This window comes from Vespula vulgaris, chromosome 6 (assembly GCF_905475345.1).
Source record: "Vespula vulgaris chromosome 6, iyVesVulg1.1, whole genome shotgun sequence".
Lineage (NCBI taxonomy): Eukaryota > Metazoa > Arthropoda > Insecta > Hymenoptera > Vespidae > Vespula > Vespula vulgaris.
This window is the reverse complement of record NC_066591.1, coordinates 2249720-2276584: the sequence shown is the minus strand read 5'-3', so window position 1 is coordinate 2276584 and position 26865 is coordinate 2249720. Positions and strand designations below refer to the sequence as shown.

The following is a 26865-nucleotide window of genomic DNA, read 5'->3' as shown; positions in this document are numbered from 1 at the left end:
AACTTCTTGGAAAAATTATGAGAAAAATTTATTCATTTATTTTTTGTTTCCTTCTTTCTCTTTTTCCTTTTTCTTTTCTTTTCTTTTCTCTTTTAAGCGTATTTCAATAAGTTGTCGAGAGTAATGAGTGAGTAATAATAAAATTGAAATTATTCGAAAGTATAAGACGAAAATATAAATCAAAAAAAAAAAAAACAAATTGAATCAACTTCAATTAAAATTGATAAATGGTGGACGAATATTCTTTGATATGCACTATAAAAAATAATTTCATTTATACATATGTATATATAATTTTTTTGATCTTAACAATTATATATGTCTCTTCGATATTTTCAACTTACATAAATAGTAATTTCTCGAGCATTTTGTACTGTACTTTAAATTCAAATATAGAAAAGCAAAAATTTCTTATTTATTCAGGAGACTTAATTTCGCTAAACTGTTTGATACTTTTCAAAAACGTTAATATCCTTTTGGAGGATTTTTAATGTCTCTCCTGAAATATTTAGCAAAGTTTAGAGGATTTCATTTAAAAGTATATGGAACCTAGCCAATTTTACTAAGAGAGATATTCTCATGGATTCGAAATTCCTGCGGTTGATTCGTCGTGAAAAAAAAAGGATTCAAACCTTCTTCGTGACAAAAGTGACATGATCATTGAAACAGTTATTTATGTGAATCACGTAGATTTTACACATATAAAAACATTTTTGTCCTCACAATTTATCAAAAGAAATCGTACATACAATGCATCTATACGAAATCAATAAATCATAACTTATGATGAATGAATCTTAATTATAATAAAAACTTCTCAATGAATCATAACTCGTGATAATAATTATCTTAAATAATATCCTCAATGTGTAATAATAATCTCGTAAAAGATACATGTATAAAATCTAGTATAAAACCAATTATTGTTCTTACACCTTTTAAATAATCTTGACGTTTCTTATCTTATATTTTTTAATCTTAAACTAAGCATTACTTTATTATGTAACAAGAAGTACGAACGAAATGAAATAATAAAATGAAACAAATAAGGAAAAAAGAAAACTTAAAAGAATTTAACTTAAAAAGATCGTCGTCCTTGGTGTTGTCTGAAAATCATCTATTCTTATAATACATACACAGAGACAAAATTGTTGTAAGAAAAAACTGGACAGCTCAAGGAGAACTTAAAGTCTGATGACATTGTAAAAAAACATAGAGAGAGAGAGAGAGAGAGAGAGAGAGAGAAGAAAGAAGGAAAGAACAAAACGGAGAATAGTATCTCGAGGCTGTAGTTAAATTACTAGTACAGACAAAGAAAGAAAAGGAACAATACTAAAAGTTGTTTTGCGTTATGGAAGGAGAAAAAGGAAGAGTAGTAGTAAGAGTAGTAAGAGTGGGAGAGAAAGAAGAATTGAGAGTTTGATACAAAGAAGGAAGGAAAAAGCGTCCAAGCATAAGGGATTCGAAAATGCGAGTCATCGTCGAGGGCACTTTGTGAAAAAATAAAAAAGAGCGAGAATTAAAGCGGCTGAATAAACGGATAACGTGATAAAGTACTTACAAGCTTAAACCTTCCCATCTTTTCTTGCTCCTAAAGAATCATTTTACTTCAACAAAAATTCCTTCGGGAGCGAATTAGAGAAAAAGAGAAAGAAGGAGTTGTAGAATGAGTTGAAAAAAAAAAAGATGTTCCTCGAAGAGACAGCCAAGATAAAGCTAACGAGATCCTTATCACGAGTCTGGCATATCCAGCGAGGATAAACATTCATACATCTTTCATGACATCAATATAGGATTTAATACTTCGTAGGATCAGAAAAATCTCTATGAACATGCATACGAGGTATACTTTCTTATTCTTTTTCTTAGCTTACAAGATTTAATGGGAGTGACGTAAAATCTTATTTCTTTCTTTCTTTCTTCTTTTCTTTTTTTCTTTCTTTCTTTCTTTCTTTCTTTCTTTCTTTCTCTTTTTTTCTCCCTTTCTTTTATCTGTAAAAATATCAAGTTTCGAAATTAGATTGTCTCTTTATAATAGATCGATTTTGATCGTAACTACTTGAAATAAATGTTATAGAAAGAGATTCTATTTTTTTAACTAGAATGTGTGGGTGTATTTGTGCGTATGTGTAAACGAGATTATATAATTAAACGTATGTATTATTTTCATAACAATAGTCATTGAAATAAAATTATTAATTAAAAATTATAAAAGAAAAGCAAGGATAAATATTATTTCGATATAATTGTTTTCAACGAACGAAATAATAATAATTTCATTTAATTTCGTTTGGTCTCGAGTGTTGTCCAGCAATGTGTTGAAATTCGGATATCTGTGGTATAACAATTTCCAATATATTCTGCTTTCTACGTAAAATTTAAATCAGCACCATATGGCATCCATAAATCGTGCATGGTGAATTCAATGGATATATATACATATGTACATACACACACATATGCACGTCATTTGTGTTCCACTATGCAATGATGATCTCCCATGATTACATTACGTATCGACGGAAAGTGCCTCTCGAATAATTGACGCAGGAAACCAAATTAAAGCGTTCCGAAGTAATACCGACTTATTCGTCTATTGAATGTCTCCTCGTAGAGATTTAAATGGATTAAAGAACGATGGTCGGTTGCTGTATTGCACAAGTATCTTATCACATACGTGTATGTGCGTGTGTGTGTGTGTCCATAAAAAGAAAAAGAGAGAGGAAGAGAAAAAATAGAAAAAAAATACTTTTAAAGTAACATAACAGAGATAGTCGATAACATAAAATAAGATTACGATAAAAAAAAAATATAATATTTATATATATATATAAATTATTATTATAAAATTATAATTATAAAAAGAATCCAAGTAAACTATATAGTTATAATTATAGATATATATATTGCAAACTTTTATATAGAAAGACTTTATACATTTTCTTTTTCAATTCATAAAAATAAAAAATATATAGAATTGAGTCTAGCATTACTTATAAATTGATTCTTTACAATTTAATTGCTATTACAATCTTTTAAAAATGACGGACAATGCTCGTGTCTCTTCTTTATATATAATATAGGTATATAGAGACATATATATATTCTTCTCTTCATTTTACATTACAAGAAGAGTTCATTTTTCAATGCTCTTTAACGTACCGTCGCAAGGTGATCGATGTTTCCTCCTTGAAACAACCTCATCATTTATTTCCCTGTATTCTTATAGAAACGCTCGAACGAGTCTATGCACACCTTCGTTTATTGTAAAAATATATTGCTAACATAACAGATTTTAATATGTTTTTCATGACATATTAATGTGAGAGACATTTCATCTTGTATCGTCATTAGAATTACATACATTCATGCATTCATACATATGTACATAAATACATACATACATACATGCATGCATCCATATATACATACATACATATATACATACATACATATATACATATCCCTATGTTTTTATGAAAATATCCTTCGAATATATTTAAAAAGTCATGCTTTTCCCAAATAGCATAATTAATTTATTTCGCAACAACTTTATTTTATATATTTCTTTTTATATATTGAAAAAAGAAAAGTAGAAAAATAAAATATATATATATTTTTTATTCTATAATATTTTTCTTAGATTACGTTCTTTTTTCTTTTCCTTTTTTTTTTTGCTTTTTTTTTTTTTTTTTTTTCTTCATAAGCAGTGTAATCATACATGCACGTGTAACTGATCCAGTTCCGTGGAATAATAAATATGATATGCTCTATCTCTCTTTCTCTCTGTCTCTTCACCCTTTCCCCCTCCCTCTTTACCCCACTCTATCTTTATGTGTATATATATATATCTCACACTTACTTTCACCTCATTCTACACCCCTTCGTAGCAAAGCACCGCATCGACATCGTCATAGCAACGAATCGAACCTGTCCTTTTTCAAACAACTCAACCAAGCACGAGACGCCAGCGAAATCTGTTAATCTTTACTTCTTCCTCTCTCTATCTTTCTTTTTCTCTTTCTTTCGTGCTTTAATTAACACATTTTTTGTATTTCTCTATTCAGTACACAAAGTGTCCCACGCAAAAAACGAGCGTCGCGACGATGAGTGACATGCTGTCATTGAACGCAGCCGCAAGTCGCGTAACACAGCTGACAAGGGAGAAGGTAATTTCTAATGTAAAGCTGCACACATTTCGATCGGTTTTTATTTTTTCTTTTGTAATTTTCTTTTCTTTTTTTTTTCTTTTTTTCTTTCTTTTCTTTCAATCAATATTTGTATGTACACTCGTTGGAAGTAATTCATTACGAAAAAGAAAAGAAAGAAAAAGAAATTATTTTATTAGATTGACAACAACGATACTGGAATTTTTATATTTTATATGTACTTAAACAATAATAATTTTCCCATGATTTATTAATCAATTTGATAACAACGTTATTGATTATAGGATAGTATTATCTATCAATTATATTATTTAAATAAACATTACTTAATTTTATTGTAAATACGATACTATAATATATATTATATTATAATACTGTATATAATACTATACGCTCTCTAGTTCCTTTTATAATATAATATAAAATATACTATATAACTATATTAGTAATATATATTGTAATTATATAATACTATTATAGTATTCTATTAGATTGACAAATATAAATAATATCGAATTTAGATATGAAATATTAAAAAATCAGTATTGAATAATATTTGATAATAATATTCGATTTATTGCGTTTATTACAAAACTCAGCCGTGAAACGTCGATGTAATTTCTTTATTGTTAAAATTGTTCTTCTCAATGACGGATGTCGACTACACGGTCGCTTTAAAATCGGCTAACGACTGTACAATGAACCTCGACCAATGAATGGACATGACCACGTGCTTTCATTTAACTCAAATCAAGTTAAATCGATCCGACGTCGCGTTTACTCATTGAAGATTCCAATTGTATTCTTAAAAAAGAAAATAAATCGTTCGTACTATTATTTGAAATAATGAAAAGATATGGGATACTTAACGATTATATTTATTTTCTATCAAATTAGTCCCAGACTTTTTTGCCATTTTTATCATAATTTCAAAGTTTTACACTCTATTTTTTTATTTTAATTTTGAATAAAAAAATTGTATCTTAACAAAAGTGTATCTTCCATTTTAATACACATATAATATAATATGATAAAAATATAAAATATTTGAAAAGCAATAAAATTTGATATATCGTCAAGTAAATCGAAACATACGATGATATATTATATCTTTGTCATTTAAATGAAATAATATTATGGCCCGTGTGCATTTTTATACAGTGACCATATTAACTGCACTGTTTACTCTATCTTTGCTTGAACACGTGAACGAGAAAAAGGGGAAGATTGAAGATTTAATTTAACGAATCTATTAATTCTTAATTAGGAGGAGAAACGTGCTCAAGAGCGCCGTAGAAATCTTCTACATCTCGTTGCTGCATTTTTGGGAGAGCAAGGGTGAACGGCTTTATTTAAATCCTTCACAAACAGTATAATATATACACAGTATAATATAATATATACACAGTATAATATAATATATACACAGTATAATAATATATGCACTGTATATAAAATGTGTTTTTTCTTTCTTTTTTTTTTTTATTTACGTCCAAAATTAAAAGAAGAGAAAAAAGAAAAAATAATTAAGTAAAACAATGTCCACTATCCTTCAGATATACTAATTCAGTCGATACGCTCATCAAAGAAGCCCAATTGTCTCGCGATATCCAAATTTGCGACAACGTCGATCTGGAGATCATTTTGTTGGAATATTCGGATTATCATTATGCGAGGTTCAATAAGTATCCGAAATTATGTAAAAAAATCGAATCGACTGGCAAAATCAATCATGTTCATAACACGTAAAATAACATTTGTCTTTTCATACGGAGAAGGATAATAGGAGAAAAAAATTCGGATATGTTCGACGGAACTCTTTTTCTAGGGTAAATAAAAGGGACAGAGGTGGTGGAAAGAGTCATTTCAAAGCCGACGATGAAAATGGAACATCAAAGAATAAAGTTCCATCGTCGAAGCCAACGACGAATGGAGTTGCCATCGAAGAATCAAATTTCGGCATCACCGTAATGTCCATTTTTCCATCGGAAAACGCTCCTTCAAAAGCGATTGGTTATGACTTTATTTCCGATAATGAAAGAACATTAAAGCCTATCGGAGATCTATATCCGTCTGGCTCGGAATGGAGAGAAATCGCAGAAATTATTTCAAGAGTGTGTGATTAAAAACTTCGTCCCAATTAAATACTTCATTGTATAGTATGTCATATTTTTATTAAAACAAAAATTATTTTTTGAAATATACAGGAGATTGTACTGAGAGATTTGAACGTCCATTGGAACGATATCAAGGGTTTAACAAAATGCAAAATGTTATTAAAAGAAGCAACCGTTTATGCGATCAAATATCCTGCATTGTTCAATGAAAAACTTGGTCCTTGGAAGGGTATATTGTTGTACGGTCCACCGGGAACAGGTATATGATGATGAAAAATAAATAAATAAATAAATAAAAATGAAAAGATTGAAATGGTAACGAGGATCGATCGTTTACAGGCAAAACTATGCTTGCCAAAGCAGTTGCCACTGAATGTCGAGCTACCTTCTTTAATATTACGTCGAGCTCTTTAATTAGTAAATGGAGAGGTGATTCAGAAAAGTACGTTAGAGTAAGTATACGATTGGAAGTATTATATACGTAGGTATTTATCATACGTATATTATACGTTTTATGTGTATATATATATATATGAAAGATAAATGAATTTAGGTCCTTACCGACCTCGCTAGATTTTATGCTCCAACAATAATATTTATCGATGAAATCGATTGGACGACCACAAATACTGATAACGATTGTTCTTCAATGAATTCTGAACCTGCCAGACGATTTAGGGCAGAACTTCTTGCCAGATTAGATGGATTACTGTCTACAGAGAATGTGAATGTTACTCTTTTAGCTGCTACGAATGTACCATGGTATGCGTTAGAAAAGAATAATATAAAAAAAAAAAGATATGAGCAAATGATTATGAAAGTGAACTAAATATATTTTTCTATAAAAATTTTATAAAAATTATTTTTTTATAATGACAAATAGAAAAAGTATCTACAAGTATCTATCTATTCTTGAAAAATAATTCTCTCTTGTGTCATTTTAAAATGTAAAGAGTAATACGCGAAACGAAATATATGTTTTAATGTCTCAAATAGCTTAGATCACTTTTATAACCACCGGTTCATATATGTTATATTATTCTCATATTTGCGATATGTAACTGTAGGAATCTAGATGCTGCTTTGTTAAGACGATTGGAGAAACGTATTTTTGTCGATCTGCCAAATTACGAAAGTCGCTTAGAAATTTTACGAACGTATGTTGAAAGCGATCTACATGTGACGGAGGAGTTCAAATCGCTTTTAAGAGATACAGAGGGTTATTCATGCGCTGACCTAAAATTACTCTGCAAAGAAGCATGGATGAATCAATTGCGACCCATTTTTAAATCTCTTGAACACAAGAAGATTGCACCGGATGAAGTACAAAGTAATGGTGTAATAGTTAACATTGCACATCTCGTAGACGCAATGACGTTTGTAAAACCCATTGTAAAATATATGAAACCACGATATATACAATGGAATAAAAACTTCGGTTCTTCTACCTGCGAAATTTAGCACACGCGATTAGGTAAATCGATATATTTATAGCGATTATCGTTGAATATTAAATAAATAAATTCTTCTCTTGTGAGAAACTACATTTTTTTTTTTTTTGTTATCATTAATAGTAATACAATGCATATTAAATATGAAAAGGAGATATATCTCGTAGGTGATAAAGTTAATTGTTTTTCTTATGAAATCAACAATTCTTTCTTTTCAGATGATTGTCCCTCGCGTGTTTCAGACCATGATAGTATCCTGTAGAGACAACATTTTTATGCTTAATTTTATAAGACTTCTTAGAATATAGTACAATTCACAAATCACAAAAATGTACGTTTAAAAATAATATTTAATACCCGTATGAAATCCACTAATGTACCACGACATTAACATACTTGAAAGAGCATCAGCATCATTTTCTGGAAGCCTAAACATAATAATAAGTCACAAAATGCATGTACATTCTAATCTCATATACTCGTACTTACTTAGCCATTAATTGAGGTGGTAAAGGAGGGGCAGGAGGCATCATATTTAAGAAAGAATTAAACGAAGGACCCGAATTGATATAACTTTTAGATGTTTTTGCTTCAAAATCAAATTCCATTTTTTCATCAATTGTGCCATTAACTTTCTTAGCACTAGAATCGGAACAATCTGTCTCGCTCTGATCCATACTTTCTTCATTACATCTTTCTGCTAACGCGTCCTTTTGCTGAGCAATTTGACTTTGTAATCCTTCTGACTCTAAAAGACTACTCAACTCTACCTTTTCTGTATTGCCATAACCTTAAATTACAAGGACAGTAATAAAAATATAAAGTAGAATAGCATCTATATAAAAAATATCACAGAAATAATTACATTATCATAATGAATCTATCTATACTAATTACCTACAAATTTTACAATACATGTCCCACAATTTTCATAAATCTTTGTTATAATAGCTTCATAAACTTCACCATCTTCTGAATACACAGCACGACATGGAGACCCAATGCACCATTTCTATAAAAAGAATAATCATTTAATTCTAACATAATATTTATCACTTAATAGCCATTACAACCTTTTTCTGTTTACGAGATTGTTTCTGTTGTTGTGATTTTGATTTAGAAACAGAATTTGGAACATCAATACCAATTCGTTTAGCAACTTCTTCCTTAGCCAGATTTATAGCTTTATCATATGCTTTTATCAATGCCGTATCATCCCAAACTAAATCAATATCCGTATCATCATCTTTCTATAAAATTTGAAAATTATACAAATATACTGATAGTAATAAAAAATTAATCATAATAAATTAAATCATAAATAAATGAAAATAAAAAAATCATAAAGAGATAATTATACGAAATACTAATAACACAAGCTATATATAAACAAAGCCATGATTATTTATACCGAAAAGACCTAATTATAAATAAATTTTATAAAATGATAGTTGCATACATTTCCATTTCCTCTCACAAATAATACATTGCTGTCATCTGCCATTTTCACAAATATTTATTTTGTAAAATAAATCCTTTGTAGATATTTAAAAAAGAACTTTACTTTTATTATATTTATATGGAATGCATGTCTGTAAACAAATGTAAGAATACTTAGTTCACATGCCATACATAAGAATCATAAAACACTATGATTTGGAATAGATGAAAGGAACAAGACCATAACCAACGCGCAGAATTTTTGCGCAGTCCAACTTCGCGCGAATTTATAATCTGTTCGCGCACGATATTAAGCTCATATTTCAGTCAGAAAATTGGCCTAAAATGAATGAATTGATAAATATTTAACCAAGACGTCATTTCTTAAAAAGTTAGCAAACAATTTTAAGTCATGAAAGAAAAAGAAACATTTCTAACAAAACTTTTAATATGCGCATGCGTAATGATATTAAAGTTCGTATCAGTCAATTCATTTAACTCGTGCCCATCTGTATAGAGTTTGAATTGCTGATACAAGCAGTGCCAAAAGCAATGCTGCCATTTCTACTAGTCATTAAAAATGAATTTCCCTTTCGTAAATATATTGTCAGCTTGTAATTTAACCATATTATTGTATATACACTTGTACGAATACGTGTTTCTCCGAATCAGTAATATACAGAAAAAAATGGCAACCGGTTAAATCGTGTTTACGATGCTGAGATTTTTGCAATTGCTCTCGTATATTCTATCTACTCTAGCTTGAATCAATGATTTTTCAAGGATATACCTCCAAAGGGTTCTTTAGTTGGAGAAACTTACTCAATGTTTAGTGGGTTTTGGCTTTGAGATACAAATATTTGATTGTATTAGACCGTGGCGTAAGTGACAATCAAAATTAAAGCCACTGTCAAACACACCTCATTTTCATAGCATGAATTCAATTACATGTATTGTGTGTAGCTGTTATGTCTCAATCTTGAGATATGTTAATGCCTATGAAAATTTTACTGAGCAAAATCAAAATTTTATTAAAGCTTGTTATCCGTCCAAAAATTTCCTTTATTAGATACTGTACATATCCAGTTTAAGTAATTTTTATGTTACGTGTATATGCACATTTCACAACTGACGAATAACTAGTTTGACTTTAATCTACTTACTATACATGTACAGAATTTAAAAAAGGTTTTATAGAAAGAAAGAAAAGAGATAACCTATTCTTTTAGAATAAACAATTTGCACAATCTATTTTGCATTAACATTAATCTGTGAACCATGCCCGGAGAACCATCCGTAACAAGCGCTAACAAAGCAAGCGGAAAAGCGAAAAGAATCTCAATACCTCGTGTACAAAGCAGCACAGATACAGAATTGCAGTCACAACAGAGTCAAAGTGGCTCTACACCATTACAGCCTGTAGCACTGCACTATGTAAGCTTTCGATCAGATATCGAGGAAAGTCCTATACCACCCACATTGCGTTGTCGATTATTTGACCTATTTCAACAAATTGAGAAAGAATTTGAGATGCTCTGCACAGAAAATCTTGGATGTAAGGTTCCATGGCATCTTAGATTTAATCTTATCTGTTGGGTTGCGCTGGATTTATTATAAATAATTAATATATTTCACAGAAATATCAGGAGTATATCAATATTGTAATGTGTATCGCACTGCACACTTTTGGTGTTCGCATTATGGGGAATCTTACTATTGAAGGCATGGATGTAAAACAGTATTTATATAAATTTGTATTAGAAAAATATTGGAAACAAAGCTATTAAGCAGTTAGTAGGTTGTAGTTTTCTGTGCACAATTTGTATTGTAATTAGTTTGTTCAGTAGAAGTAAATATATAATTGTTAAGTTTTAATGAACTAAGTATATATATATACTCAGTGCAATCCAATAGAAAGTACTGTTTGATTTGTAAGAAATGTTTAAACATTAAAAATTTTAAAACAGTACAGGAGAAAATAGATATATTGAATGATCGACTGGAAAGGGAATGCTATGGATCTGGAGAACGCAGCCTACCTCCAGGAGACATTCCAGACTACCCAGATACAAAAACACTTTCAAAACAAAAATGTAAAAAATTTATTTATCATACTTATCCGTATCGAACTAAAGTAATATAACTGCTATTTAATATCCCTGATTAATATTCAATTAAATCATTGCAGCTATGGTTGGCTCATCTGCCCAGAAAATAAAGACTTCACACAAACTCAAAGCTCAAACTAGTAAAATTGTATCAAGTTTTAAAAATCCAACTATGTCCTGTACTATGCAAAGAGAATATGTTGGTCATAGAGATGGTGTATGGGAAGTTTCAGTAGGTAGATTGGGTCAACCAATTATAGCAACTGCATCTGCAGATCATACAGCACGAGTTTGGGCATCAGATTCTGGACGCTGTTTACTACAATATATAGGTCATAACGGTTCTGTAAATTCTGTTAGATTTCATCCAACTAGGGATCTTGCCTTGACGGCAAGCGGAGATGGTTCTGCTCATGTATGGCAGGCAGCAGTTGATTGGGATTTACCTAAGAGAGTACCATCTATGGAAGAACTTCCAACGATGGGTTCAGAAAGAACAGCTGCAAGCAGCATTATTAGTAACAATGAGGAACAAGAAGAACCTCCTACTTTACGAACTCCAATACGAGAACTTTTAGGTCATGCAGGTGTTATTATGGCAGCAGACTGGCTACCTGGTGCTGAACAAATAGTTACAGCATCATGGGATAGAACTGCAAACTTGTACGATGCAGAAACTGGAGAAATAATTCATACTCTGTGTGGACATGATCAAGAACTGTCACACGTATCCACTCATTATATGCAAAGATTATGCGTCACATCAAGTCGAGATAGTACGTTTCGTCTGTGGGATTTTAGAGAACCTATACATTCTGTATCTGTTTTTCAAGGTCACACAGAGTAAGTGCAAAATTAAATTTTTCATAACATTACTTATCTATATCTAGTAACTTATCAATGTGTTTCTAATATAGAACAGTAACTTCAGCAGTTTTTACACGAGAAGATAAAATTGTCTCAGGGTCTGATGATAGAAGTGTCAAAGTATGGGAATTACGTAATATAAGAAGTCCTTTAGCAACAATTCGTGGTGATAGTGCTGCTAACAGATTAGCTGTTTCAAGTACAGGAGTTGTAGCTATACCACATGACAATAGACAAATACGTCTTTTTGATTTAACTGGACAACGTTTGGCAAGATTGCCTAGGACTAGTAGACAGGTAAATATTAAAATTATTTTGAACAAATGTGATGTACTTATAAAAAATAACTATAAAAAATTCAATAACAATATTCAATAATTATATATCATCTCCGTTTATATTTTTAAATATTGCAAAATTATACAACATAGAAAATTACAAATTATTTTAAAAACAAATCTATCATAAAATATAATAATATACTATTAAAATTACTATTTTAGGGACATCGCAGAATGGTCTGTTCTGTAGCATGGGCAGAAGATAGTAGTAGTATTTGTAATTTATTTTCTTGTGGATTTGATAGATTAGTAGTAGGATGGAGTATTCTTCCTGTCAAGGATGCCTGAGCATCAAAATCCGTTATTAGATCGATCCTTACATTAGAATAATGTTGGACACAAAGGCAATGTAGAAACAAAATTAGAAATGTAATTGCAAACCAAAAATCCAGTGATCAATCCAATCAAAGATCCAGTTTTCCCAGTCTTACAGACAACTGTAATGAATAATTACATTAAGCAGAAGAATACTGGTACATAATGTATAATATCAGCTATAATTTAAAATGAATCAATAAATGATGGACCTATTGATAAATTTATATATAGATTAAATGTGAAAACTTTCTGGTCATTACAGTGCAATGTAACAGGTTATCTATCATTTTTTATAAACATATATATTTACCTGAATATGCTGTCATAAGGCATAAAACTGTATAGCCCTGAACAAATATGTAATGTAGATCTAATTCTATTGGTTCCCATATGATAGCTAATAATCCTAACAACTTTGAACATCCTCCCACGATAAGTGCTCTAGTTAAATCTTTGGCATTATATTTGTGTGGCCTTTTTCTGCTAAGCAACCAACGTACTTCAGTTACAATAATTACAGTAGCAATAAATACTGTTAATGTAATGGCAGTTTGTAATAGCAGAATATAAAAGTTACAGTCTCCTTGAAATACATCTCTATTGCCTACATCTATATTGGTTTTTTGACTATTAACAGATTCACAAAAAGACCAAGCTCTGAAGGCTTCAGCCAACCATAACATTACCATCAACTTCCAATATGATTTAAAATTACTGTTATATAAAAGATGCTGATAGGCTTGTTTCTCTAATAAAATAAGATCAACAAATACAATAACAGGATCATATTCGATGTATTTGTCAGCTAATAATCCGCATTTGATCTGCAATAAAACATAGAATAAAAAAATTGTGTAAAAAAACATGAATATACGAACTTACACATTTCAAAACTTTAAGCACGCTTGGACAATATCGTCTATAAAGTTCCTCTGTTTCAGTTCCACAATTTATACAGATATACATGAGATAAAATCTGCAAATACATAAAAATATTTAGATGAACAAAAACAGATTTTTTCAATTGCATTTACTTTTATATAATTCAAAAATGAGATAATTGGAACATCAACTTCACATAATTGTTCTACTTCCTTTTTTTTGGTGATTTTATATTTCCTATATCATTCTATTTTTAAAATAGAAATAAATTAAATGTCTATACAAAATATTTACATGAACATAGATATACAACGAAAATTGAATATAATTAAGATAAGGAATCTGAAAATGAAATCTAAAAACCTTTGAACCAAGAAAATGACTGAACAAAGTCAACTATGCAGTAATGCACATTTTTATATATAGGATGAGTCGTTTAACAGAATAAAAAGTTACAAAACTATTATATTATTCTCATTACGATGTTTTTAATACCCGATAATATGTTTAACCTATGCATAATTATGAGAATATGTACGTAATTTCCATAAAAAATCAATGATTCATAAAATACCGTTTTCTGACATACTTGCATCAAGGTCAGAGAAAGTTCTTCCGTGTTTTTACTTTCTATATATATTACAAACAATAGATTGTTTTAAGTACACCGATTGATTCATATTAAAGAAATATTCGAAATTATGAAATTATCGTATATACTTTGTTATAGTTCAATCCTCTTATCTTATAAAGATATCTCTTACGTAAGATCTTTTACGATAAATCTCACGATAAAATGATATTTATGAAATATAATAAATATTTAATATAATTGATTGTAAAAAATAAATAACTTAAATGTGGAGATAAATAAAGTTGTTGTTTATGTAATAACACAAATGAAATAAAAATTTCAAATAATTTAATAATGGAAAATACACGTTTATCTATCCATTACCGTGCCGCAGAGAAAAAATATTGCAGGTTGTTTTTTTTCGAATTTTTGTATAATCTAAATATAAATGAATTATGTATAATCTATGAATTCTTTTTACTTCATTTTATTTATTTTATCATATTAATACCGTATATAAATAAAAATCATATATAGTAATAAAAATGTAATACAGATATAATAGCTCTTGACTACATGCAAGGACAAATCAGATTAAAAGTAAAAGGCAATATAAATTAACTTGTGGTGGGGTATGTAGTTACAAGGAAATATCAATTCCATATTTAACAGTATAAGTCCTACTTTCATCAAAGACAGTGCTAAGCCAATTTGTTTCTGTTATCCAAATAAGATATTGTATTTGACAATATATTTACAACTTTACAATATAAACATGGTAATAACAAAATTCATATCTTTACCAACTGGACAGCAAATGCCAATATTGGGATTTGGTACCTGGCAGGTAAGATTATGAATTACTAATTATATAAGTGTTCTAATTCATTTGAGATATTAAAAAACATTTTGTCACATTCTGTTCTTAAAATGTCAAAATTACATAAGAGAATTATTTTTTATGAACTATATTAAAAGAATTATTTATCATGAAATATATATATATATATATATATATATATATGTTTTTTTATTATATGAATTGTATTAAATTAAATTATATTAAAAAAATAACATCATAAAAAAATAATTCTTAAATAATTCAAATCCAGATATCAAAATATCTTTAAATGAAAAATATGACAGACCACTTTCATAATCACCAGTTCATACATACATTAATAATTATTTGTATATATTTCATTGTATTAATATAACGTAAAATAAAAGGCCAGTGAAGAAGAAATAGAAACTGCATTAGATATAGCTCTTGAAGCAGGATATAGACACATTGATACTGCTACAGTATATATGAATGAAAAAGCCATTGGTAAGGTTCTAAAAAAATGGTTAAACTCTGGCAAAATTCAACGATCTGAACTTTTTATTGTGACAAAAGTGAGTATTCCAATTTTATCACAAAACGATTGTCATGTTTTTTTAATAACTTACTAAAATTATAATTAAATATGTTAACACATCTTGTGTAAAACATATATAAGATAAGTTTATTTCCACAAGATAAGATAAAATGAGATTACCAAAGACAGATTTCTACTTGACCTTATAATATTGAATTCAAATATTATATGCAATAATGATAAATATTATGATCAATTTTAGTTACCATCAATTGGTAATCGTCCCGGAGATGTTGAAAAATGGATAAAAAAATCTTTAACAAATTTACAACTGGATTATGTAGATCTTTACTTGGTACATGTGCCATTTACGCTTGAAGAAGTTGGAGAGGAATTTCATCCTATGAATGAGAAAGGAGAAATTAGGTTTGATACTTCTACGGATCATGTGAAAGTTTGGAAGGAGATGGAAGAACAAGTTAAACAAGGACGAACAAAAGCTATAGGTCTTTCAAATTTTAATGAAACGCAAATAAGTAAGATTTTATCGATTGCATCTTTACCAATTTCTAACTTACAAGTAGAGTTGCATGTATACTTCCAACAAGTTGAACTGGTAAGTATGGTAATACAAAAGTAATATCTTATATATAAACTTAAAAAAATAATGAAAAAAAAAACTCGTGCATTATAGGTAGAATTTTGTAAAAGTAACAATATTAGTGTGACTGCATATTCACCTTTGGGTTCTCGAGGATTGGTAAAATTATTGGGAAAAACGGATGTCCTTCCAGATTTATTTACCAATCCTGTTGTTTCGAAGATAGCACAAAAATATAATAAGTCTCCAGCTCAAATTTTGCTAAAACATATTCTTCATAAGAACATCATAGCAATTCCAAAAAGTACAAATGCACAACGAATCAAAGAAAATATACAATTATTTGATTGGCAACTAAAAGATGAAGATATAAATGAATTGAATGCTCTAAATGCAGGAAAATCTGCACGCCGATGTGATTTCACTTTCTTTAAAGGTATTGAAAAACATCCTGAATATCCGTTTTAAAAGCTTTAAGCTCATATTATTATTTGAATATGATTATGTTAAAGCATGATATATAATATTTACTATTAAAATATATATCTATATATTATTATGGGTGAATGTTATGGATTTCTAAGTATAATTGTCAAAAAATTAAAATTACAATAAAAAATACGAATTTCTGATTACCTATAATTTTTCTTTTTTTTTTTTTAAATATCATTTTCACATATCACATTTTCTATCTATTTTTACAATTTATGCAAGTAGATTTGAATTAATAAAATGACAATTCTAACGTATTGAGTGACTAGATAATCAATGCATATTTCTCATAATTCATTTAAATTATACATACCATCATTAAAATATCGTTAGACGATGATAAAAACGTACTAATAGACATTTAAAACGAGATTAATAGAAACTTTTGTTTGTGGTTATGTTTTACATTTGGTAATTTAAATGTTTCTTGAATTGCCGAATGAGGTCGCTTTATAACGATTAAACAACTTATCGGAATTTTTCCGAACTTTTAAGAATCGGACCCATTTTTGAAAATAATTATTTTTTGTAATGAACTCTTAATGAACTCTTTTAATAAACATGTAAACCATTTTCATATTTTAATATTTAAATAAATCTACACAAAGAAAATAACTGATTTATCTCATCGAAATAATAACTTAGATATTAGTTATCTCTTAATTTAGAAATACTTTTCAATTTTAAATCAATTTACTACGCGCACATAAAAATACAGTAATATATTTGAGTTTACATTGAAAAGAAGCTGCCATTCCATTTATCAATTCTATTTTCTGACTTAAATGTTAAAACATACAATGAAAAAATAAATGTTAACAATACCACACGTTTTTTCATTGAATATATGGCACTAGTTAATTTTAATTCATTCAACCACAATGTTGCAAGAAAATAATATATCTATATATATGTATGTATGTGTATATATATATATATATATATATATATATATATATATATATATTATATGGATTATTGTACATTAATTACCAATACAATTATCTAATTTGAATTGTTAACTATAATTTGTTTAAAAAATAGGTTCAATGACACAGGCTTTTATATAGATTGTATAGACAATAGATATTATTAAATATTTGTACAATAAGTTATTCTCTTTGAACAGACGAAAACAACAAGAAGTTTTTCGACGATCGTCGGGCTCAGATAATAGACACTGACTACACAAATGACTAAATGTTAACATTATATAATAATCACAATACAAGTATCTAATTGCTTAAATTCAAGGATAATACTACTTTTGCCGAAAGCTTTTTGTTTCGACTTCTCGTAGTGTGCGTGCATCAGCTCTGAACCGGCAATGTTACACATAGAATTAAAATTAATAATACACTACATATTATGGTGCGTTTAAGTAACACAATACAAATCCTACAACGTCAAAGGGTGATAACGCTTTCTCGGCCAGCACCAACGCCAATCCATTTTACTGAAAAAAATAATTTTTTATAATAAGATTCATTAATCTTTCATTCTAAGAAATCGCAAATGATATATTTACCAGGTATATCCAAATATTGTTCTATGAATTGAATATATTTTCGTGCATTATGCGGTAGTTTATCTATGGAACGCACACCTTCAGTCAAGGATAGCCATCCATCAACTTTCTCATATATAGCTTCAACTTTTCCTAATTCTGTTGTTGTACTTGGGAAATAATCTATTTCTTTTCCATTTATACGATATCCAACGCACACTTTCAATTCTGGCAATGTATCAAGGATATCCAGTTTTGTTAAACATATAGAAGTATATCTGTAATAACAATTAATGAATTAAATACTCGAGTCAAGAATAATATGCATACTTTTTATATTTTAATAAAATATATTGAGATATTTTTGAAAGAAATATAAACAGCTTACCCATTAACCATTGATGTATATTTAAGTAATGTTAAATCAAGCCATCCACATCTTCTCTTCCTTTTTGTAGTTACTCCAAATTCATGACCTCTATTTTGAAGTAATTCTCCTGTTGCATCTAAAAGTTCTGTTGGAAAAGGACCATCTCCAACTCTTGTAGTGTATGCTTTTACTACACCAATAATTTCACCAATTGTATTAGGTGGTAAACCAAGACCTGTGCAAACTCCACCTATACTGCAGTTTGAACTTGTCACGTATGGATATGTTCCAAAATCAATATCCAGCATAGCAGCATTAGCACCTTCTACCAACACCTTTTTATTTTCTTTTAAAGCCTGATGTAAGTATTGAACAGTTTCTTTTACAAGTGGCCTTACACGTTCAGCATAGCTATAAATACATTGTGAAATAATATAAATAAATGTTCATTTTTATTTCCATGAAAATAACAAAAAAATATTGATGTTCATATTTACTCTTTATAACGCTCTAGCTCTGCTTTTATATCCACTTGTAATGCAGGAAACATTTTTTGGTATGAAAGTACCAGTGTATTGAATTTTTCAGTAAATATGTCAAAATCTCCCAAAAGATCTCCAATTCTAAGCCCATTTCTTGTAGCTTTGCTGGAATAGGTTGGTCCTATACCTTTTTTTGTAGTTCCTAAAGACTGAGGTCCTTTTTCTAATTCTTGTAATCCATCCACCTGTTGATGTAAATCAAATACCAGATGTGCTCTATCTGATATAATGAGTTTATCTTTCCAATCTTTAAGTCCCTTGGTTTCATTTTTTGCTAATTCTTCAAAGAGACCTGGGAGATGAACAACTACCCCATTTCCTGTGAACAAAATGGAAACATTTGTAATGAAATATCATGTTTTTTAAAAGAATATGTATATATGTGCATATAAATGACCAGAACATAAGTAATAAATTATATTAATTTTATCAATCAATGAAATTTATAGGAAGACAAAGAGAAAAGAATTATTACATATGTCTACTTCGAAAAGTAAACAAGTAGAACAGTGTTCTAATCTCCTGCTTTCAAAAAATCATTTTATCTTATTACCATTGATTTCTTTGAATGGTTTAATTTTGGTTAATTTTATATGAATACCTATACGTTGTATATTAAGCATTTCTGCATCTGCAGATTTTTATTTATTGTGGATTTAGCACAAAATGTCAGTGTATTAGATGATTGTTTTTTGGAGCACCAACCAGACTATTAACTTTATTTGTTGATTTGAAAATATTACCTATAACGGATTTGCATCTGGGATTGATTATTCCACTAGGCAGAAGGTGAAAGTCGAATTCGGCACCTTCTACAACTACAGTATGCCCTGCATTATTTCCTCCCTGTGAAATTACAGTAATATTTGAAGAGCCAGGGCCTTTCACCAGCCATGAAAGAATCAATATAATTTGTTTATCTCATATAAATAGAAAATTTTGCAATATGATGTTTTATACATGATATATAAAAACTATCATGTGCGAAAAAGAACTGAAGACTTTTTTTCTCATTTAAATTTTTATAATTTTATGAATTGTATTTTAGCAATGAAATGCTAAAATTAAATTTTTTAATATTTATAATGGTAACCATCAGTTACATCTAACATTTTATTATTTTACTGTTTCACTCTTTAATAATGAAGTATATAGATTCTTTTATCTAAAAAAAAAATATATCATATCCTCTTCTATATCGATAATATATTAGAAGAGCTAATTTTTCTATACCACGTTACTTTTACAATAGTATATAAAACTAATATTTTATAATCTCATATTTTATTCTAATTCATAATCAAATAATTTATATAAAAAAGAGCATAGGTGATAATTAACTATCTCCAGACAAAGATCTTTTAAAAATTTCCCACAATATTGTGTTTCATCTTAATTACTATGTTGCATATAAAAAAAAAGAAAAAAAAGAAAGAGTGGAATTAAAAAAAAGATTACTTCATTTTTCTATTGCTTATTATAGAATATAATTAATAATCTGCATTAATAATATATATTATATCTAAGAAATAATATTTTTAAAAAATTATATAAAATTAGTAAAAAGCCGATTTAAAAAAACACGTGAACATCATTAACGATCTTCTAAAGTTTAATTTAATTAATAATTGACAATTATGTAATGCCAAGTGTTGAATATAAAAGAGGTTATATATTTATGACCGAAACTTTTAAGATCCATTGAACAAATGACGTTTTTGTCTAAAAATATAACCGTAAACGATCAAAGTTCGTACTTCATACTGAATGATAAATCAAATAATATAATACAAGTAATTAAAATTATAATATCACAAACGGAAGCTCACGGATGTGAAAGATAAAAGAGAAAAAGGAAATAACTATATAATAATCAACGTAAGTACAAAATACATTTCCGACAAGACAACGAGAAAGAAAGAAACGAATACTTAAGAATGATTGAAAGATACAAAAAATCTTTCATTTAAATTCTCGAGAATTTTCGAGAAAAAAGAAGGATAAGAGATAGAAAAATAAATCTTCGACAAATGTTTCATTTAAAACGTAGCACGGACAATGTAAATATGTTGTTTGAACAAGTGTAAAATATTGAAAAAGAGGCGGCAAACGACAAACATGTGCGTACTAATGTTCACATTGATCAATCAAAAAAGAAAGAACAAAAGAGAATAGAGATAAAGATAGATAGATAGATAGATAGGTAGATAGATAGATAAATAGATAGATAGATAGATAGATAGATAGATAGATAGATAGATAGATAGATAGAGATAGAGAGAGAGAGAGAGAGAGAGAGAAAACAAAATAAGGAGATAGAGATAGAGAGATAGAGAGAGAGAGAGAGAGAGAGAGAGAGAGAGAGAGAGAGAGAGAGAGAGAGGGAAAAGAATAAGTAAAAAAGAAAAGAGAGAAAGAAGTATAGAGAGAGGTAAAGCAAATAAAAAAAGAAAAAAAAGTAAAATTCAAGGGAATACGTACTTGACATCTACAAACGATGTCAGCATCCGTTGCCAGCATATCCACAACCTTTCCCTTGCCCTCATCGCCCCATTGCGCGCCAAGGACTACCGTGACCTTGGAAACGAGCCCACTCGTGGAAGTTCTCTGTTTCTTCCTGGGTGAGGCCGGATTACCATCACCGTTAGTTTGTTGAACGGAGTGTTGCATCCTCGTACAAGAAGACATTTTCGTATTAAAATTTCTTAATGAAAATTCGTCCGAGGACTCGAATGAAATGATTGGGTTAAAGCAGACACACAACGTTCACTCGTCCGTTCGTTCGGAAGTCTCAATCCGTTACGCTCTGAACCAGCTGACGACACATGATATAGATGAAATAATAGTTCCGTTGTCGCGCCGCACGCGCGCGCGCGTACGCGCAGAGAACAATAACGTAACGAAAAGATAAATCGCCCAGCGACTATATTACAACGTTTAACCATTTTTATTTTTTCACACCTTATCTATCTACGGGTATATGTACGTATACGTATTAATATATATATATATATATATATATATATATATATATATATATATGTACGAATAACGATTTTTAACTGTCGATGAGTTAACTTCACGTGATATCATATGATATATACGTACGCACACATATAAATATATATATATATATATATATATGCGTATGCGTACAATGTTGAGACGACGTAAATATCATTATTAGAAGAAGTTTAATACAAAATTATTAAAATAAAATTGTACTTATATATAACTAATATTGATAATAAGAAGAATTTGAAGCATTTCTTTATACTTCCAATAAAATAATTAATGTTATTATCGTAGAACGCAATACAATAAAGTATCTGATTTTATATTATAATCGTTTAATAAGAAAATCTAACGGTATAATTGCATTTTCAATTGAAAGTAAGTTGACTACCTCGGATTTGTCATTGATCAATCAACTGTAATAAGATCGTCTCTTGAATTTATTATAAATAGGATACTCTATTTCTTTCCTTTTTTTTTATACGATTACCTCATGGCTAAGCATGTGACTTCAGTTATCAACTACATGTACAGACCTGCTTTTTAATGATACCCTTCGTCCCCTCTTATCCTCTCTTCTTAAGTTCAAATCGACGCGCGTCTCTACAACGATCTTTCCATCGTGTCGCATTAAATTATGACTCAAGGATTTCTTACAATGCGACATCTCTGGCTTCGAGAAATTTTAATGGTTGACGTAAATTCTATACATATATAAATCAAATGTATGCGTATAAGTGTCCTAATATTGCGTAAGCCGCGATTAGCTTACGACGATAAAAAACGTAGGGTTCTTATTCGCAGTATCATTCTTTGGCGCCATTTTTACAACATCGATAGGTTAAATGATAGTAAAAAATCGATTATTTGATAGATGTACATCGATTTTATTGCTCCAAGTAAATATAATCCTAATCGATTAATTCATTAACGTATTTCAATTGATTCGAAGAAGTTTGTTCATCGTGTTTACATTAAAAATGTCATCCATATTCTTTTTTTTCTACTGTCTATTTAAAAATTATTATATGTAAGCTTATTAATATTTATTACAACCGTACATGTTTCTATCGTTCTTATCTGTTATCTGGAATAATTTCAATACATAAAATATTTTTTTTGCCTATTATAGTTTATGATAATCAACGAGATACAAACTGACGCTACGTAAAAAAAAAAAAAAAAAAGAAAGAAATAAAAAAAAGGGAAAAGAAAAAGAAACGAGGTAAACAAATAGTTTGTTAAATATATCATTCGATGGAATAATATGCAATGTATGTAGTTTAGCCGATGGAGGTCGAAGAGGAAAGAAGCTCGAAGTAGAGGTTCAATATTTACATCGACGAGATGGATCTATTACCGGATTAGTCGACCCCCGTGGCTTTTTAATTATGTAAGCTCGAATAGATCGAGACATCTGCTACCCCATAGAAAAGCATTACACGCTTGCCGAAAGATCTCCCCCTTCCTCCCTCCTCCTTCCTTTTTTTCGAGTGATGTATACCGGGAGTATCAATTACATTGTTATTACCGTCGGCTGTTCCAAAGATGTGGTCGCAAGATAATGCACTGTTATAAGAGCATGCACACAAAAGAGGGGCAGGTACAGCGTTAAACCGCCACTATTACTGGAACCAATGCAAGAGTTCCCTATGCGAGGAAAGCGATAGCCATCGGTTCTTGTGCAACTATGCGACTAATTTGGATTTGCTACAAAATGGATATTCCTTAGCGAAAAAAAAAAGGTGGGGTGAGATCTATACGCTCACATGTATATATAAAGCAACGAAGGGCGAAGCCCTACGATATTTTCTTTACTATCCGTGTTCTCTCTCTCTATCGGGATGAACTCGTTACAGAGATCACGCTCCGAAAAGAGTGATTTTAGTATAGCACGAATTTTGTCTGAAGATAATGATAAAGATATCGTAAAGTCGCAGGATTCATATAATCGTGTTAACATCGTTCATCAATTTCATCAAGTTGAAGACGTAACGGAAACTATCGTTGATCACGAGAATGTTATAAAAGTGTCGAATCTCGAAAGCACGTGTCATTTCAATTCAAAGCTATGTCAACGAAGGATGAACGATCAAAACTCGTTAGGAGACAGGATGATGAATGAAGATGGTACAAATGAAATACAGGAAACTGCGCAGTCGCGTTCGATCAATGCGTACGAAGACGTTAAAAAACACGAGATCGCTGCGTCTTACGAAGAAACTCATAGAAACGAATTAGCTTGGTTACAATATACGAGATACAAACCACCGAAATTACCTAGAAGAAACTTAATAGGGAAAAATGCTAAAAGACGTCCCGGAGTACATCCACGGATACCTTTTTCTTCATTTCAACTTCAAGTTCTCGAGGAAAGATACAAGAAAAATGCTTATTTATCAAGGAGAGACGCGCTCGATATATCAACGTCATTGAGACTTCCTCAAAGTAGAGTAAGTTGTTGATATTTTTTCTTTCTTTTTCTTTTTCGTTAAGTTTCGTATTTTATTTATAATCGTGTTATATATAGTGAAATTTAGCGATATATATATATATATAAAAAAAATGAAAAATTGATCATTACAATCGAATTATTGGGAATTAAAAATATGTAAGTACGACATTCTTATGCATTATCAAATTTATTGATGATATTATTTCAAAAAAATCTTTTCTCTTGCTTTTGTACGTGCATTTCTTCGGGACAATCAATAAATTCTTATATTAGCATATTTTCGTTTTGATTTGTCTTTATACAATTTGTCGTTAAACGAGATTATTTGTTAGTTTATATATATATATAATGTGTGTGCGTGTATGTGTGCGTGCGTGCGTGCATTTATATATATACATATACATACGAATATTTTTCTATTTTTTCAAATGGTTTCATATCTTATATATTTACAGGTGAAGATCTGGTTTCAAAATCGTCGTGCACGGGATAGACGAGAATCAAACAATGTTATGGTAGTTACATAAGAAAACGTAAAAGCGATAAACTGCAATAATTATGATGCGAGGAAGAATAATAGAGAGATAAAAGTCAATTAATATATTGTTGTTTACATGAACGATCTAAATTGCGTGGATAATAACAATCGCGTATATAAAAGTCCGTAATATCTTTGCGAGTAGAATTATTATGTTAAGGGTGTCGATTAATTTTATTAACTTTTTAATTTGTATTTTTTATATTGACCCCGAAAGTATTTAAAAAAAGTATTTATTTAACATCACGTTAATACAAAACGAGAAATATAATGGTACATATATTCTTTAATTTTTTTTTTCTTATTTGTTTGTATTTTATTTCTGTATAAGTTTGTACCTGTATACTTTTTATTGGTCCGTGCGATGTAACACGCCATCCTTATAACATCGTTTCTCTTATTACAGAATATTTTATTACATACTACAATATAATAAGGATAATATCTTTTACTATATTACATATATACTATAAATAAAATCGGATCATTTATTTAAATAGATACTTAACTTACTTAAGTTTACATAAAATGTGTATTCTATAACTTATAACAAATTGATTGTATTATATCAAACTGAAGTTCTAGAATAATCAATTCAGATGAAATTTCTTCAGTTTTTGTCAATGATGCAATCCAGCAACTTTTAATTTTTTGGGTTGACGAATTGCTCGTCCAGTTTCACTATCTGAAGATTCTGATTCAGAATCATTGTAACCACCCATTCCAATTGAATCAGATTTAGATACCTCACATGTTTCTGCAGCAAAATTCCCAGTAATCTTTGCCTTCTCGAGTGTTCGTACTTTAAATAAAAAAATAAATTAAATTAAATGATAAAAATAAATAAAATTAAATGAATACTTTTCTTATAAGCCTTTTCTTATAAATCTTACTTTGAGTTTCCAATAGACTGTTTTGCCTTTTCAGATCATCGATGTCTTGTTGATGGGAGGAATTCTTACGTCGCATAAATTGTATATACTCTGCAGCTTTTTTAAGTATTTGCGCTCTGCTAGCAACTTTCTCACCTTGTAAAGCAGGTACAGAATCCCTAAGGCTTGAAAAACTGTCTTTGATATGATCTCTTCGTTTACGTTCTAAAGCATTATGATGTGCACGTTTTTCAGCCTATACATAAAATATATACAATCTTATATATATTTTATAGGAATCAGAAAAAATAATAACGTTTATATATATATATATATATAACATAATTAAAAAAAATATTTATAATGTTATAACTGCTAAAATTATATATACACACAGACGCACACACACACACACACATATATATATATTATTCTAATAATTTAACATTCAAACAAACAGAATTTCATTGTAGATATACCTGAGAATAATATTGTGTATTATTGGAATGCCTTTGCCTAGAATCAGAGTCGTCACCTTCCTGAGAATAAAATTGTTTGATATATCACTTACATCAACTAACCACGCATTTAATACTTACATCGCTTTCTATATCGATGTCTCGATCATCGTCGCTCATATTTATTTCTTATTTCTAGAATATTATTAGTTAGTAAACAATAGTTCTTCTATGACGCTAACTTATCTTTCTGAATGATAAAATCCACACCGTAAAGTATGTAGATGTTTGCCTAGGTACGACTGAATTTGTCTATGGTATTCATATACATATATATATGTGTGTATGTATATGTAATATGCTAATTACCATATGTATATATAATTA

At 29.3% G+C, this 26865-nt stretch overlaps 8 protein-coding genes across 11 annotated transcripts; 4 read left to right on the top strand and 4 right to left on the bottom strand.

Annotated features, from left to right (window-relative positions):
• Window positions 1-965: 965 nt before the first annotated feature.
• Window positions 966-7755, top strand: LOC127064506 (katanin p60 ATPase-containing subunit A-like 2). The gene is made up of 9 exons (XM_050995665.1): window positions 966-1843; window positions 4068-4169; window positions 5437-5507; window positions 5726-5914; window positions 5998-6283; window positions 6377-6545; window positions 6626-6738; window positions 6840-7048; window positions 7354-7755. Exons 2-9 carry the CDS (start codon window positions 4107-4109, stop codon window positions 7745-7747), a joined length of 1494 nt encoding a protein of 497 aa, XP_050851622.1. The 5' UTR covers window positions 966-1843; window positions 4068-4106; the 3' UTR covers window positions 7748-7755.
• Window positions 7756-7789: 34 nt separating this feature from the next.
• LOC127064528 (survival motor neuron protein 1) lies at window positions 7790-9410 on the bottom strand. Its single transcript, XM_050995703.1, has 6 exons — window positions 9197-9410; window positions 8811-8987; window positions 8635-8749; window positions 8227-8527; window positions 8095-8165; window positions 7790-7993 (listed from the first exon to the last, which is right to left on the bottom strand). Exons 1-6 carry the CDS (start codon window positions 9239-9241, stop codon window positions 7935-7937), a joined length of 768 nt encoding a protein of 255 aa, XP_050851660.1. The 5' UTR covers window positions 9242-9410; the 3' UTR covers window positions 7790-7934.
• A 267-nt stretch (window positions 9411-9677) lies between these two features.
• LOC127064510 (WD repeat-containing protein 37) lies at window positions 9678-13424 on the top strand. 3 transcript variants are annotated; one of them, XM_050995672.1, is made up of 6 exons: window positions 9678-10058; window positions 10407-10732; window positions 11145-11270; window positions 11366-12128; window positions 12203-12449; window positions 12656-13424. In XM_050995672.1, the coding sequence occupies exons 2-6, from the start codon at window positions 10456-10458 to the stop codon at window positions 12779-12781; spliced, it is 1539 nt and encodes a 512-aa protein (XP_050851629.1). In that variant the 5' UTR covers window positions 9678-10058; window positions 10407-10455; the 3' UTR covers window positions 12782-13424. The 3 variants fall into 3 exon arrangements, with proteins under 3 accessions (XP_050851629.1, XP_050851628.1, XP_050851630.1); XM_050995673.1 differs by lacking the exon at window positions 9678-10058 and adding an exon at window positions 10815-10899 and having other exon boundaries at window positions 10585-10732; XM_050995671.1 differs by having other exon boundaries at window positions 9678-10732.
• On the bottom strand, window positions 12531-16424 carry LOC127064530 (protein ARV1). The gene is made up of 4 exons (XM_050995706.1): window positions 16369-16424; window positions 13694-13787; window positions 13122-13635; window positions 12531-12930 (listed from the first exon to the last, which is right to left on the bottom strand). The coding sequence occupies exons 2-4, from the start codon at window positions 13775-13777 to the stop codon at window positions 12815-12817; spliced, it is 714 nt and encodes a 237-aa protein (XP_050851663.1). The 5' UTR covers window positions 13778-13787; window positions 16369-16424; the 3' UTR covers window positions 12531-12814.
• LOC127064521 (aldo-keto reductase family 1 member A1) lies at window positions 14888-16871 on the top strand. Its single transcript, XM_050995690.1, has 4 exons — window positions 14888-15114; window positions 15498-15665; window positions 15891-16244; window positions 16323-16871. The coding sequence occupies exons 1-4, from the start codon at window positions 15043-15045 to the stop codon at window positions 16695-16697; spliced, it is 969 nt and encodes a 322-aa protein (XP_050851647.1). The 5' UTR covers window positions 14888-15042; the 3' UTR covers window positions 16698-16871.
• A 910-nt stretch (window positions 16872-17781) lies between these two features.
• On the bottom strand, window positions 17782-22024 carry LOC127064516 (adenylosuccinate synthetase). Of its 2 annotated transcripts, XM_050995681.1 has the most exons (6): window positions 21622-22024; window positions 19884-19986; window positions 19096-19459; window positions 18617-19009; window positions 18250-18506; window positions 17782-18177 (listed from the first exon to the last, which is right to left on the bottom strand). In XM_050995681.1, exons 1-6 carry the CDS (start codon window positions 21826-21828, stop codon window positions 18128-18130), a joined length of 1374 nt encoding a protein of 457 aa, XP_050851638.1. In that variant the 5' UTR covers window positions 21829-22024; the 3' UTR covers window positions 17782-18127. The 2 variants fall into 2 exon arrangements, with proteins under 2 accessions (XP_050851638.1, XP_050851639.1); XM_050995682.1 differs by lacking the exon at window positions 19884-19986 and having other exon boundaries at window positions 21622-21765.
• Window positions 22025-23287: 1263 nt separating this feature from the next.
• Window positions 23288-25571, top strand: LOC127064531 (homeobox protein engrailed-2-B-like). The gene is made up of 3 exons (XM_050995707.1): window positions 23288-23380; window positions 23438-24608; window positions 25066-25571. The coding sequence occupies exons 2-3, from the start codon at window positions 24000-24002 to the stop codon at window positions 25135-25137; spliced, it is 681 nt and encodes a 226-aa protein (XP_050851664.1). The 5' UTR covers window positions 23288-23380; window positions 23438-23999; the 3' UTR covers window positions 25138-25571.
• Window positions 25366-26806, bottom strand: LOC127064533 (protein max-like). Its single transcript, XM_050995709.1, has 4 exons — window positions 26620-26806; window positions 26500-26559; window positions 26042-26276; window positions 25366-25950 (listed from the first exon to the last, which is right to left on the bottom strand). Exons 1-4 carry the CDS (start codon window positions 26656-26658, stop codon window positions 25769-25771), a joined length of 516 nt encoding a protein of 171 aa, XP_050851666.1. The 5' UTR covers window positions 26659-26806; the 3' UTR covers window positions 25366-25768.
• Between the last annotated feature and the right edge of the window lie 59 nt (window positions 26807-26865).

Bases quoted from the DNA above. Each gene is read 5' to 3' on its own strand.
- LOC127064506 (XM_050995665.1), top strand. From the start codon at position 4,107: ATGAGTGACATGCTGTCATTGAACGCAGCCGCAAGTCGCGTAACACAG. The intron at 6,284-6,376 runs GTGTGTGATTAA...TGAAATATACAG, and splicing joins TCGCAGAAATTATTTCAAGA to GAGATTGTACTGAGAGATTT. The intron at 7,049-7,353 runs GTATGCGTTAGA...ATGTAACTGTAG, and splicing joins GCTGCTACGAATGTACCATG to GAATCTAGATGCTGCTTTGT.
- LOC127064528 (XM_050995703.1), bottom strand. From the start codon at position 9,241: ATGGCAGATGACAGCAATGTATTATTTGTGAGAGGAAATGGAAAT. The intron at 8,988-9,196 runs GTATGCAACTAT...CAAATTTTATAG, and splicing joins TTGTGAGAGGAAATGGAAAT to AAAGATGATGATACGGATAT. The intron at 8,750-8,810 runs GTTGTAATGGCT...TTCTTTTTATAG, and splicing joins AATCTCGTAAACAGAAAAAG to AAATGGTGCATTGGGTCTCC.
- LOC127064510 (XM_050995672.1), top strand. From the start codon at position 10,456: ATGCCCGGAGAACCATCCGTAACAAGCGCTAACAAAGCAAGCGGAAAA. The intron at 10,733-11,144 runs GTAAGGTTCCAT...ATTTTAAAACAG, and splicing joins CTGCACAGAAAATCTTGGAT to TACAGGAGAAAATAGATATA. The intron at 11,271-11,365 runs GTAAAAAATTTA...AAATCATTGCAG, and splicing joins AACACTTTCAAAACAAAAAT to CTATGGTTGGCTCATCTGCC.
- LOC127064530 (XM_050995706.1), bottom strand. From the start codon at position 13,777: ATGTATATCTGTATAAATTGTGGAACTGAAACAGAGGAACTTTATAGA. The intron at 13,636-13,693 runs GTAAGTTCGTAT...GTTTTATTGCAG, and splicing joins TGCTTAAAGTTTTGAAATGT to ATCAAATGCGGATTATTAGC. The intron at 12,931-13,121 runs GTAAATATATAT...TATTCATTACAG, and splicing joins CCTTATGACAGCATATTCAG to TTGTCTGTAAGACTGGGAAA.
- LOC127064521 (XM_050995690.1), top strand. From the start codon at position 15,043: ATGGTAATAACAAAATTCATATCTTTACCAACTGGACAGCAAATGCCA. The intron at 15,115-15,497 runs GTAAGATTATGA...GTAAAATAAAAG, and splicing joins TGGGATTTGGTACCTGGCAG to GCCAGTGAAGAAGAAATAGA. The intron at 16,245-16,322 runs GTAAGTATGGTA...CGTGCATTATAG, and splicing joins ACTTCCAACAAGTTGAACTG to GTAGAATTTTGTAAAAGTAA.
- LOC127064516 (XM_050995681.1), bottom strand. From the start codon at position 21,828: ATGTCTTCTTGTACGAGGATGCAACACTCCGTTCAACAAACTAACGGT. The intron at 19,010-19,095 runs GTAAATATGAAC...ATGTATTTATAG, and splicing joins GAGCTAGAGCGTTATAAAGA to CTATGCTGAACGTGTAAGGC. The intron at 18,507-18,616 runs GTAAGCTGTTTA...TTGTTATTACAG, and splicing joins TATACATCAATGGTTAATGG to ATATACTTCTATATGTTTAA.
- LOC127064531 (XM_050995707.1), top strand. From the start codon at position 24,000: ATGAACTCGTTACAGAGATCACGCTCCGAAAAGAGTGATTTTAGTATA. The intron at 24,609-25,065 runs GTAAGTTGTTGA...ATATATTTACAG, and splicing joins TGAGACTTCCTCAAAGTAGA to GTGAAGATCTGGTTTCAAAA.
- LOC127064533 (XM_050995709.1), bottom strand. From the start codon at position 26,658: ATGAGCGACGATGATCGAGACATCGATATAGAAAGCGAT. The intron at 26,560-26,619 runs GTAAGTATTAAA...TTTTATTCTCAG, and splicing joins ACATCGATATAGAAAGCGAT to GAAGGTGACGACTCTGATTC. The intron at 25,951-26,041 runs GTAAGATTTATA...TTTTATTTAAAG, and splicing joins CAGTCTATTGGAAACTCAAA to TACGAACACTCGAGAAGGCA.